The sequence below is a fragment of the Hyperoodon ampullatus genome, assembly GCF_949752795.1.
Source record: "Hyperoodon ampullatus genome assembly, chromosome: 1".
Lineage (NCBI taxonomy): Eukaryota > Metazoa > Chordata > Mammalia > Artiodactyla > Ziphiidae > Hyperoodon > Hyperoodon ampullatus.
Window position 1 is genome coordinate 201,588,902 of NC_136914.1, and position 11,647 is coordinate 201,600,548.

At 50.5% G+C, this 11,647-nt stretch overlaps 1 protein-coding gene across 1 annotated transcript; it reads left to right on the forward strand.

The window, feature by feature from the left end:
• Positions 1-7,759: 7,759 nt before the first annotated feature.
• KAZALD1 (Kazal type serine peptidase inhibitor domain 1) lies at positions 7,760-10,692 on the forward strand (the record flags this gene model as incomplete). The annotated part of the gene is made up of 5 exons (XM_079714673.1): positions 7,760-7,914; positions 8,310-8,878; positions 10,025-10,185; positions 10,266-10,413; positions 10,598-10,692. Exons 2-5 carry the CDS (start codon positions 8,362-8,364, stop codon positions 10,690-10,692), a joined length of 921 nt encoding a protein of 306 aa, XP_079570799.1. The 5' UTR covers positions 7,760-7,914; positions 8,310-8,361.
• Between the last annotated feature and the right edge of the window lie 955 nt (positions 10,693-11,647).

Sequence of the window (11,647 nt, forward strand, 5' to 3'; positions counted from 1 at the left end):
AGGAACCATCTAGTTCAAGGATCATAAACTCAAAGGCCACATGGGCCAGCAAGAATCTTTCTTATAAATTTATTTATTTATTTATTTTTGGCTGCGTTGGGTTTTCGTTGCTGCGCGCTGTGCTCGGGCTTTCTCTAGTTGCGGCGAGCTGGGCTACTCTTTGTTTCAGTGTGTGGGCTTCTCATTGGGTGGCTTCTCTTGTTGTGGAGCATGGGCTCTAGGTGCTCGGGCCTCAGTAGTTGTGGAAGGTGGACTCAGTAGTTGTGGCTTGTGGGCTCTAGAGCACAGGTTCAATACTTGTGGTGCACAGACTTTGTTGCTCCGTGGCATGTGGGATCTTCCCGGACCAGGGCTCGAACCTGTGTACCCTGCATTGGCAGGCGGATTCTTAACCACTGCGCCACCAGGGAATCCCGGCCGGCAAGACTCTTATGTGAGGGAAGTAAGCCTGGTTGGGACTGCGGTGAGCTGGAGAGGGCCAGCCCTGCCTGAAACAGCAGCCAATGCTCATCTTCAATGGTTGCAGGGTGGACTAGATTCCCTGGGTTTTCTTTTTTTTTTTTTTTTTTCCCCAAAAAAATCTGGCAGCACTAAGAGCTTAGATATTAGCTCCAACTTTTCTCACTTCCTTATCTCAGCACTAGGAGCAGCTGGCCTTAGGCCTCTCTGAACATCCTGGCCTAATGACTCCGGCCCCTAAAATCTGGATTTTTATATAAAATTTCTCATTATTTAAATATTGGCAATTAAGAAAAAAAACCCCACTGTGCCAAATACAACATGTTTGAAGGTTGAATTCATCCTCGTTTCTCAGAACAAACTGAAGTTCAGATGGGTCACAGCTGCTGGCAAAGCTGACTGGAAGCCTGGATTCTATGTTAAAATAAGAACTTCTCGGAGGCCCTTCCTAGACTGTGGGGCGTTTTAAGCTGCCTCCCACTGCAGCTACCGCCTGCTTTGCAGACAGCACCCAGCAGCTGGGCCAGTGTTAGCACTTGACAGTTCCCAAAGCACAAGACTGATATACGGCAGCCTTCCCCCTTGTGATAAATCCAAATTCTTTAAAAATGTTGTAGGGCTTCCCTGGTGGCCCAGTGGTTGAGAATCTGCCTGCCAATGCAGGGGACACAGGTTCGAGCCCTGGTCTGGGAGGATCCCACATGCCACAGAGCAACTAGGCCCGTGCGCCACAACTACTGAGCCTGCGCGTCTGGAGCTTGTGCTCCGCAACGAGAGGCCGCGACAGTGAGAGGCCCGCGCACCACGATGAAGAGTGACCCCCACTCGCTGCAACTAGAGAAAAGCCCACGCACAGAAACGAAGACTCAACACAGTCAAAATTAATTAATTAATTAATTAATTAATTAATTAATTTAAAAAAAAAAAACAATGTTGTAGAGGGCAGTGTGACAGCAGTCAAGTTCCAGGACCCCAGAGATTTCAGTCCCTTAACTTAAAGCGCCGTATTTTTACACAATTCTTGAGCTCAATTTCTGTGTGATTCTACTCAACAAATTCCCCACTGGGGTGTCCCCCAGTCAGGGGACAGAACCAGCAGGAGGCTTGCCAGGCATAGTTCACCTGATCGTCATCTTTTGGTACCTCTCTCCCTGTATCTTACTCCTGGGGAAAATGGTGGAAAATACACGAAGGAATTGGGGATTTGTGAGGCTGTGCATATCGACATGTAAGGTTTGTGGACTTTTTTTTTTTAAGGTTTATGGACTCAATAACATGCTCAAAGGTTTATGCTGAGCCTCATGTTTCTTCTTTCTAGCCCATGTTCTTTCTAACACGTTTGTTCTGATAGTACCAAATTGCCCATACTGAACAGAGATGGCAGTTGTTCTCTGCTCAGCATTATACTTACCATTTTCTGATGCTCTCCTGGAGTCCAGGATTCTCTGTGTGATTTTGTTGCCTAAACACCAAGTAGTTCCTGGTTTACTGTTAAGTTCTATTTTCCATCAGCCCTTGGGAAAGCATCCCACCATTTTTTCCTTGGAATTCTAGCATGCATTTCCCAGCTTCTTCTTTGGCTTCAAGGAAACAGCCAGCTCAGGAGAGTCTTGGATATTAACCTATTGCTCCACTCCCCACAGAAGCCAATGCTAAACTGTGTTATGTCTTAAGAGCAAAGGTTGAAAGTGGAATGTAAGCAAGGATACTGTCACTAACAAATGTAGTTTGTGGTCCAAGAACTTTTCCTGGTCCATATGGTCTTGATGGGGCTCTCAGATGGATGGCCTCCTCCCTCTACAGAGGTTATCTTAATTTTGATTTCCCAGAAAGCAGAACCTAAGACAGGGATTGTTTGGGAGGTTATCCCAGAAAACACAGTGAAGGAGAGGGGAAGTGACAGAAGGGAGGAAAAGTAAATAAAAGGTGCATCAGTGAGGGGGAGCCCTTTTGCAAGCCTGGAGAGAATACAGCACAGAATTATTCCACTGAAAGGAAAGGAAGCAGGGGTATTTATCCTCCAACTCCTGGGCCTCGCTGGCTATGGCTTGCTCCTGAGTTAACTCTGTGGCATTTTTAGACTGCCCTGCTAGCTGAGCTCACTCTAGGGGCCAAAGGACTCCCTCAGGTAGAGAGACCCATGAGATTGTACAGGAACTGTCTGCAGGTAACCTTTGGAGGGGCGGGGCATCGACTACACCTGCTGCAGGGGAGACGAGCTCCAGGCTGGTCAGGCCTCAGCCACGTGATTAATTCCTGTTTAGCATGCACCCCAGCAGAGTCAATAACATATTTCCCTGCAATTTGATGTACTGATGCTTTTTCTGGGAGCCATAAGTATAACGTAGGCTGGAGCTGCTTATGGCCTTCTTCCTTGGCTGCTTAGAAGAAAACATCAGAAGGAGATTCATCAGTTTGGATATATTGGTGTGACTTTCAGGATAAAGGTCTGTGCCAGAGATAGAAGTTTGGTAATCATCTGGACATTATATAAAATAATGGTGGAAGGAATGAGGAGTCACTCTAGAGGTGTCAGCAGGAAGGTATCTCACTGGCCTCATGCAAAATTGTCAAGTAAAAAGTCAGGTGGGACTCAAGAGCCTTCTGCTTTGGAGAACACCACTTGTCATCACCAAATCTTCCCTTCCTCGTGTGCCATAACAACAAGTAGACTTCAACCAGTGAAACTGGGACTCTCCCCATGCCCACAGCTGCCCCAACAGGTAGATGTAGAGTGTGAAAAATGTGAGAGTATTTAGCTATCCTGACAACTAGCCTCCCTTCCCTTCAATGACTCTGGGTAATAATTGAAAAGGAAACTTATATATTAAAAGACATTTTATCTAGTATTGCAGATTCTACTGGTTTTTCCCTTGGCATGAGCTTTAGCTTCTCATACGCCAGAAGACACATTAACTCACCTCATGGTTACATAAACCTATGCATGTGATAAATTTTCAATTATAAACACACATGAATACATGTAAAAACAGGTGAAATCTGAATTAATGCCCATAGTTTAATTAATAATATTGTAGCAATGCCAATGTCCTGCTTCTGATAATTATACTATGGTTAAATAAAATATTATCATTGGGTCAGGGTGAGTAAAGGGTACATGGGAACCTTCTGTGCTATTTTTGCAATTTCTATGCAAGTCTAAAAATTATTTCAAAATAAAGCTTTTTGAAAATCCAGGGGAGGAAATCCTTGCGGGATAGGTCATGTTAGAATCTTAGGCTCTAAAATATTTATTTAATGGCTAAAACTAAAAAGACTGACAATACCAAGTGTTGGCAAGGATGTGGCATAATGGGGAAAAAATTTGGAAAAATGGTTTGGTAGTAACTACTGTTGAATGCATGCATATCATGTGAAGCAGCAATTCCATTCCTAGGTGTATCCTAACTTATATAAAAGTCAAAACCAGGTAAAATGAAAATATAGAGTTTAGAAGTGGTTATCCAGGGGGAAAAGGAGGGATTAATCATGATGGGGGCTTCTGGGAGTGTTAACAATGTTGTATTTCTTGATCTGGATGATGATCACACGAGTGTTTATTTTGTAATAATTAATCAAACTCTATATCTACTTTGTGCACTTTTCTGCTTGTCTGTTATATTTCAAAATTTAAAAAAAAAGGTTAAAAACAAAGAGAACAGAAATGTAGAGTCAATGATTTTACATCACTTCTAAGTTTATCAATACAAAATGTGGCCACATTGTTAGGTCAGATGGGGCTATGATTTCCATCTCAAAGGTGGATGGGAAACTGGGAGACTGGGGGAAGGAGTTGCCTCCTGTGACATAAGAAAAGTAAGCTGAAGAAAATTTTCACCTGATTTCTTTCTGCATGTCTTAAAGCTCGTTCAACTTGCCTTAATGTTTTGGTATTCCAGAGAGCTAGTCTGCTGGGTGTTCCAGCTTTCATTTGGTAACGCTTTTTGCTGCTGAATTATAATGCTTATCTTCGCACCTGGTTAGCCCAACTTTCTACATTTATCTCAACATCCTAATTTACCTATAAAAGTAGACTCTGCTTTTTTATTATGAAAAATAATTTTACAAAATAAAGGATTGTGAGCATTATACTCAACCATTTGCCTTGTTCCACACTCTCTTAGGGTGTTTGTTGATGAGATATATAATAAATATTTACACAGCTGTGATCAGTATTCATATACTTCTCCTTTTCACTTAACTCTATTTTCCAACATGTATTTTTCATTTTGACTGAGTTCACCAATTTGTCGTAGTAGGTAGCTACAAGGTATTCCATCTTAATTATTTATGTTCAAACTTTTTTGACTTAACTGATTCTAATGTTCACTGGAAGCACAATTCCTCTGTATCCATTTCTAACGGGTCAGTCTGGACGATCTATTTCACTTCTGCTTTTTCCAAAGTTGCAACCCTATAATTTTCACTAGTTGTGTCAAAATAGGGTTCAAGAAGTGACAGGTTAGAATGTGAGGGTCCTCCCAAGTAATTTCTTACCAAACTGATCCTTTATGCTGTGTTTCATCTTATGTTGTTCATTTGTCTAGGACCCATTTCATTCTGTCATTATATTTAACAATTATCTCATGGGTCAGTGGCTGAAAGAAAGTAAACGTATGATAACCGTGAACTCCAGGCTATGGTTCACAGTGGAAAGCAAACTATATTCTACACCCCATTCCTTCTTCAGAACAAATATCTACAGGAAAGAGTAAGGAGAGGAAAGAGGCAGGATTATGTTCTTCAACAAATTTTAACTTCACCCTCCTCACCTGAATCTAGTCTCCCTCATGCCGATGCAAAAGATGCTGCCACCTGGCTTCTTTCCTTGCAGTAGTCACATCATCTGAATTAAGAGAATCCTTTTCCTGTGGCCCAACAGTTTTGCATGATCCGGTCAAACTGAGTCAACATTTTCAAAGTATAAGTATGCAAATTTATTAAATTTATTTATTTATTTACTATTCACGATGCGAATAGATGTTACTGAATGTGTTTTGGAGCCTTAGTGGATAAAGTGTCAGATGATGGGGATCTGGGAAAGTATCTAAACTTTCAAATTGTGTCTTATGCAAAAAATTCCCTTCTAAACGTATTTTTACAATATGTGGAGTTTTCCTGAAACAAATCTTTACTTAATAAAAGAAGATGTCCTGTAGAGTCAACAACTTTGGTGCCTACTGTATGCATGGTCCTGTTCTCGTCACGAACCGCAAGACCACCAGAGGGCGCTCGTTCCCTGTCTATCCAGCCTTCGTCAGCGACTCCGAAAATCCACGTTAAACTTGACTTTTACACTCAGGAAAAGTCTTTCACATTTAATCCACAAATATTTACCGACAATTTATTGTGCTGCCAGAAGAGGGGCTAGGTTCACAAGATACAGTGGTGAGTTAGTCACAATTCCTAATACCAGGCGCAAAGAGCACAGCAGAGACTGAAAGTAAACAACCGGCTACAACAAGGTGGGTAAGTGAAGAGTTTCTAGATCTGTGGAGTTTGTTATTTAAATATTGGCTCCTGGTTTTAGAAGCCAGTAACAATTCATTAAGAGATCCCGGACTGCTTCTGCTCTGTAACCCGGACATCGATCTCAGCCCTCATGGTACTTTGTAAACCAGAGCCAGAGACCTGTCCTTGGGTGGCTCCATTAGTCAGCTCCGCAATTTCAAGTCCCCCATCCCCCCTTTTTTTCAGGGCTTCCCGCAGTTCTCTTACAGTTCACTTTTGCCCCAGGTCGACACTCTCAGTTGCCCCCCAGGGCCAAGGACAAGGAATTACCCACAGCTATCAGCCTTACCGGGCTCCACCCATTCTTTTTCTGGTTTAAAACCCGCGGGCTTTTCCTGTTCTGAATTCCTAGACTTCCTTCCTGTTTTGATTCTCGCGACAGTTACGAGACCTCGCGTGAAGTTTACTTCCCTTCACTCTTCTGCGTTTTAGAGACCAGGGTGACTGTGTATCTGGCTACGCTCACCTCAGTAGAGCCCTTCGAGGAAACCCCTAAATGAAGGGGCTTGGCTGCGTTCAGGTCAGGAGAGAGAGTCTCTGACCGCTTCCGAGAGCTCGACGCCCCCGGCACCCGGTGCGCATGCGGAGCCAGTCCTCCTGGGCGGTCCAGAGGCCGAGACCCGGCCGCCAACTTCGCGGTTGATGGAGAGGGCGGTGTCCACCCCGGGCCAGGTCCTTCCGGAGCGAGCCTGACTGAATAACGTCCCCTCCCTGGCTGCAAAGCTCCGTCTCCGTCCCCTACAAACTGGACTGCAGCGCGGTTTCTGTAAGCCGCTGGGGGCAGGCCGGGGCGGGGCCTGGCAGACCCCCGGTACGGAGGACGGGCCTCCAGGAATGTTCTCCTCCCCGCCCCCAGCCCAAAGTGCCACGGTGGCGCCGGTGGCGGCCGCGAGACCGAATGCCTCTGGCCCTGCCGGCCTAGCAACCATAACCTGTAATTCTGACCTGGAGCGCTGCCCACTGGGGAGGCGCCCCGCCCACCTCTCCGACAGCGGCCGCGGGTCGGCTGGGACCTCTATAATCACCCGACTCCTCCTCGGGTTGAAGCACCTGCCGGATGTGGGGAGGGAGGAGGAGGCCAGATGTGAGGAGGCAGAAGTAAACACCGAGTCTCTGGTCCGCGACTTGGTGGGGAAGTGGGGTGGACAAGCCTGCAATCGCCCCAGGGCTGCGGGGAGACGACGTTGGTTGGCTCTGCCCTGCAGGAGCGCCCGACTTGGCACAAGAATTCCTACCTCGTCATTTTGCAGCTGCTCTAGCGGATGGGACTGTAAAGTCAGATGGGACAGTGCCTAGCCTTTCAACCAACTCTAACTTCCCAGCTACCCCCCACTCTCCCATCCCCTACTCCGAACCCGCACTCCACCCCATCTCTAGTCCTTTCCCAGCTTGGGTGTCCGGTTACTGCTGTTCTGTGCTTACTGTGAGTTTGGACCAGGCTAGGGGGAAGTGGCCCAGGAGGGTCCCGTGCGGCTGCATAAAATTGGCAGCTTCAGGGCTTCCCTGGTGGCGCAGTGGTTGAGAGTCCGCCTGCTGATGCAGGAGACACGGGTTCGTGCCCCGGTCTGGGAGGATCCCGCATGCCGCGGAGCGGCTGGGCCCGTGAGCCATGGCCGCTGAGCCTGCGCGTCCGGAGCCTGTGCTCCGCAGCGGGAGAGGCCACGGCAGTGAGAGGCCCACGTACCGCAAAAAAAAAAAAAAAAAAAAAAAAAAAAAAAAAAAAAATTGGCAGCTTCAGAACTAGGGGAGGGGGTGGGGTATGCAACGTCGAGGGGCGGGGAGAGGGGGCGGAGGAGCTGCTCCCTGAGTGCAAGTCCGTGGACTCTGTCAGAGATTCTCAAGTCGGAGCAGAGGTGGCTGGCGGGCCCACCAGATTCCTTTCCACTGCCTGCTTTTTCGGACAGGAGTCACGGCTGCTCTGAGGGGCATAGTCCCGGACACCAGGTGAGCGCTCTGGGCCCCAGGGCATCACCCCACCCCCACCCCAACACACACACCCTCCCCCGCCCCACCCCCTTTCCACCCTTATTAACAACTCCTTCCTCCTGGGACCAGCCATTCCCACCCACCTCTAGGGCAGGAAGCTTCGAAGTTGGATGGTTTGTGGTGGTGGTGGTAGTAGTGGTGGTGCGCGTGTGTGCTTGAGCTTTATCACTCCCTCCTCTCACCTCTCCCCAACCCCCAAGAACAGCCCAATCAATTACCACCCAGCGTAACTGGATGACCCCTCGACACTTGACTCCAAGGTAGCAGGGGAGGGGGCAGTGCTAGGGTCCAAGTTGGTACGAGTGACAAGGAGGTTGCTTCTGACCTCCTGACCTGGTTTCCATCCCCGGCAGGGTGCCACGCACGCGCTGAAGCCCCTAGTACTCTCAAGGCTTCCAGCTAATCATGCCCCAGCCGCCCGCAGCTGCCTTGCCGCTGCCCGTGCTGCTGCTGCTGCTGCTGCTACTCCTGGTGGTGCGGACGCCGTCCCCGGCTGGCGCGCGGCCATCCCTAGGCCCCGATTACCTGCGGCGCGGCTGGCTACGGCTGCTGGCGGAGGGCGAGGGCTGCGCTCCCTGCCGGCCAGAAGAGTGCGCCTCGCCGCGGGGCTGCCTGGCCGGCCGTGTGCGCGACGCGTGCGGCTGCTGCTGGGAATGCGCCAATCTCGAGGGCCAGCTCTGCGACCTGGACCCCAGTGCCCACTTCTACGGGCGCTGCGGCGAGCAGCTTGAGTGCCAGTTGGACGCTGGTGGCGACCTGAGCCGCGGAGAGGTGCCCGAGCCACTGTGTGCCTGCCGCTCGCAGCGCCCTCTCTGCGGTTCCGACGGCCGCACCTACGCTCAGATCTGCCGCCTGCAGGAGGCGGCCCGCGCTCGGCCGGACGCCAACCTCACCGTGGCGCACCCCGGGCCCTGCGAATCGGGTACGCACGGCCCACGACCCCGACCCCCGGCACTTGGGTTTCCTCAAGGCGTTGCACCCCGGTCCCCGACGGCATTGGTCTCTGGCCAGCTGAGCGAAAAAGATGACGCCAGGGAGGCCTCGAGTCCATTATAGGAGTTTGCTCTCGGGGCTGGTCCTCAGAAGCCACCGCCTGAAGGTGCGGGTCCGGAGCTTTGTCAATAAGCAGCGTGCGTTGGGGCGCGTGAAAGCTCCAGACCCGGCTGGCAGAGACCAACCCTCTGAGAGAGCAGGCACATAGCCAACGCTTGGCCTCAAAATTGAGAGAGTGAAGAGAGACTCTCAGACTTTGCCCAGACCACGAGAATTCAGGCAGGGAAACTTGGGTTCCTGTGAGATGCAATCAGGTTTCGTTTGGGCGGCTCCGTAGAGCCAGTGCTTAGTTAACCTAGTCTCCGGACCTCTGCCCGCGCTCCCCTTTCCTCTGCGTTTAGGGTTTAGTGGAGCAGGGGGGCTCTTCTAGCTCCTCCTCCTCCATCCCAGCGGGCTGAGGGCTATTCAAGCCTCAAGTTTTCTTTGGCAGCTCTAGTAACCTTCACTTCCTGAGCCCCTTTGAGGGGTCTGGCTTGGCTGGGGCTGCTGGGAAAGTAAACGCTCTGCGGGAGGGTCTCCCCACGACCCCAGGCTTTCTGCCTGCTGCCCAGATTGATTTCAGTGTCCTTGCCTTTGCCACGTGGACTGCCCCCCCCCCCACCAAGGTGGGGTGGGGGAAGGGCTGATCTTCGGGCCTTTGGCAGCAGGACCTGGTTAGAGAAGGGGGAGGGTGTGGGTGAGGGAGGTGTTGCTTACAAGTCCAGCAGGGTAGGGGCCTAGAGGGTGGAATGAGGACAGGGGAGCAATCAGGGACAGAGTGTGGTTGCCAGGCTGAGGTGTGGGTCTCTGTACTTGTTTGTGCATCTTGTCTGCCTGTGCATTTCCATCTCTGTGTTCCCACCCTTGTGTGTACCTGCAGCTACATTTGTGTATGTGTCATGTCATGCTTATGGATGTGTATTTACTTCAGCATATATGTGTTCCCTCACAAACACATTCAAAATGGTTTGTATATGGGGTCCTTGCTGGGCTGGATGTGCCATCCTGTTCTCAGGCCTCCTATCTCCACCCCCAGAGCCCCAGATTGTGTCACATCCATATGACATTTGGAACGTGACGGGGCAGGATGTGATCTTTGGCTGTGAAGTGTTTGCCTACCCCATGGCTTCCATCGAGTGGAGAAAGGACGGCTTGGACATTCAGCTGCCAGGGGATGACCCCCACATCTCTGTGCAGGTAGGGACAGGGAGCAGAGGCCTCCCCGGGGCAGCCCACCGTCCCTCTAGAACGATGCTGCTGACTCCTCCTGGCTCCAGTTTAGGGGTGGACCCCAGAGGTTTGAGGTGACGGGCTGGCTGCAGATCCAGGCTGTGCGTCCTAGCGATGAGGGCATCTACCGCTGCCTGGCCCGCAATGCCCTCGGCCAGGTCGAGGCCCCAGCTAGCCTGACAGTGCTCACACTGGGTAAGGGAGAGCCCTGAGCTCTGGGGGCTGGGGGAAGGTGGTGGATTCATGCCCTTGAATGTGTGTCCATGTGTGTATATGCATGTGGGTACACACACAAGCATGGCTTTCTCACAGACTGGGATACATGGGCACTGACAGCCCTCTTTCCTGTTCTCTCTCCTTTGTCCCCATGTGTTTGCAGACCAGCTGAACTCCACAGGCATCCCCCAGCTGTCATTCCTGCACCTGTTTTCTGAGAAGGAGGCTGAGAGTGAAGAGGCCGAGGATTACTACTAGGTCCAGAGCCGTGGCCCATGGGGGTGGGTGAGTGGGGGTAGTTTTCAACCCTGCTCTTGAAAAGATCTGGAAAGGGGGAGCAGGGCCCCTTCACAGATTGCTTTAATGCCCTTAGTAGGGGAGATGTGATGGTGGTGGGAGAGACAAAAGTTGGAGGGTAAGGAGAGAGGCAGAGACTAGGGGAGGTGGGATGCAGAGGGGCCCATGCAGGAGGTGCTCTGGCCAGGACAGTCTCCTGTGTGGACCAACCAGGCATTAGGCAATAGCTGCCTGCTGGTCTCTAGGCTGAGTGGCGGGTGGGGGGTAGGGGTGGGGAGGAGTGGAGCTGACACACGGGGGTGCAGACACCAGGATCCTCCACTTCTTTCCAGCAGCCCTCCCTCCAGCTCTGCTCAGCCAGTCTCCTGACTGCCCTTCTGCACAGCTCCTGCTGTTATTTTTCTAGTCCCCAGTCTTCGCCTAACCTCAGTCTACCCTTTCTTGAAACTCACCTTCTAGAAAATTTCCCTCTCTCTAAGTCCCAGTTGCACATACTAACTGCAATTCTCTTTGCTGTTTGCCATCTGCTGTCCAGGAAGGCACGATGGAGCATGGTTTAGCTCAGTGCACTAAGATGGGCATTTGGGCATGTCTGATTTTCCTGTCATTCTGGGAACTCCATGAGGGCAGTACCATATATTATACCACTTTGTACTGGACGATGCCTAGCACAAGACTAGGCACAGTAGGCACGCAATAAAGATTTATGAACAAACTGAGACAGATGTTTCATGCAGATTTGCACACAGAGACCGCATTTCTCTGGGAGGCCTCCCAGGGTAGTAGGACTCTGGCTTCCAGAAGCTGTAGGTCCTGCTCTCTAAGCACATGCCTGCCAGATGTAGAGGAAGCTTGAGCTGGGGCCTCCCCCTGCCCCAGGCAGGAAGGTTGGAGCCATCTGGTCGGGAGGGAGGGT